At 63.7% G+C, this 926-nt stretch overlaps 1 protein-coding gene across 1 annotated transcript in view; it reads right to left on the bottom strand.

Annotated features, from left to right (window-relative positions):
• The window catches only part of MSL1 (male-specific lethal 1 homolog (Drosophila)), a 2,819-nt gene extending 1,989 nt beyond the window's left edge, over positions 1–830 (bottom strand). Inside the window, exons 1-2 of the mRNA XM_009889486.1 lie at positions 628–830; positions 8–334 (exon numbers count right to left, since the gene is read on the bottom strand). Coding sequence (XP_009887788.1) covers positions 8–334; positions 628–830 — 530 coding nt within the window. The remainder of the gene's footprint in view (positions 1–7; positions 335–627) is intronic.
• Between the last annotated feature and the right edge of the window lie 96 nt (positions 831–926).

Genomic DNA, 926 nt, shown 5'->3' with positions numbered 1-926 from the left:
CGGGGGCTGCTGGTGCCAGCGGCACAAGTACATTTCCGTGGTTGAGAGATAGGGCAGGTCATCTGTCTCGCTGCTGAAGAAGCCCTTCTCCTTGGGGTGGGCACCGGGGCCCTTTGGCGGGGCCGAGGCTCGGAGCGGGGTCTCCAAGAGCGACCTGGGTTTTTCTGGAGTCTCTTGGCTCCGCAGTTCTCGTTTACAAACAGTTTCGGACAAGGAGCCACCCGATTCCTCCTTCCCCGGGGAGTGCTTCGGAGTTTTACTCTTCACTTTCGAGAACTCGGACACCAGTTTTTTAACGGGCGTCTTCCTCTCCGCACTCCCAAACGTCGGCTTCCTGCGGGAGGAAGAGGAGCTCAGACGGGTGCGCGGATCCTCACCCCACACCGGGGCTACCGGCACCCCCCCCAAAACAGTGCTGCTGTGCCAGGACAGGTTTCCGAAGGCAAGAGGGGCTTCCCCGGCGTTTGGGACCCCCTGCTCCTCGCCCAGTTTTCCCCGAGGTTCCCCCAGCTGGTGCCCACAGTTGATGGGATGGGCAGCTCGAGTGGCAGCCCCACGGATGGAGGGTGAAGCCATGGGGAAGGTCCTCCCTGGCCCCACGAATCCCTCTCCCCGACACCCTCTAACCTTTTATGCCCCTTCCCGTTCCTGCCGTAGGGGAAGTGCTTGGGCTGCAGGGTCGGGGGGGGCTCCAGCAGGTCCTGGGGACACTCCAGCGGCAGTTTCTCGCACGTTTCCGCCTCCGGCTTCTCGTCCACCTCGAAGCCCTGGAAGATGCGGTGCTTCTCCCGCTCGCTGTCCTTCTTCACCAGCTGCACCCGCCTTTCCATGCGCTCGATCCGAGCGAGGAGCTGCAACGCAGGGGGAGGGCTCACATCGGGGGTGCGCTACGGCAAGGGGGGAACCCCACGTGCACCCCAACACCC

This window comes from Charadrius vociferus, unplaced genomic scaffold (genome assembly GCF_000708025.1).
Source record: "Charadrius vociferus isolate BGI_N301 unplaced genomic scaffold, ASM70802v2 scaffold2527, whole genome shotgun sequence".
Taxonomy (NCBI): domain Eukaryota; kingdom Metazoa; phylum Chordata; class Aves; order Charadriiformes; family Charadriidae; genus Charadrius; species Charadrius vociferus.
This window is presented reverse-complemented; position numbering and strand designations above follow the sequence as displayed.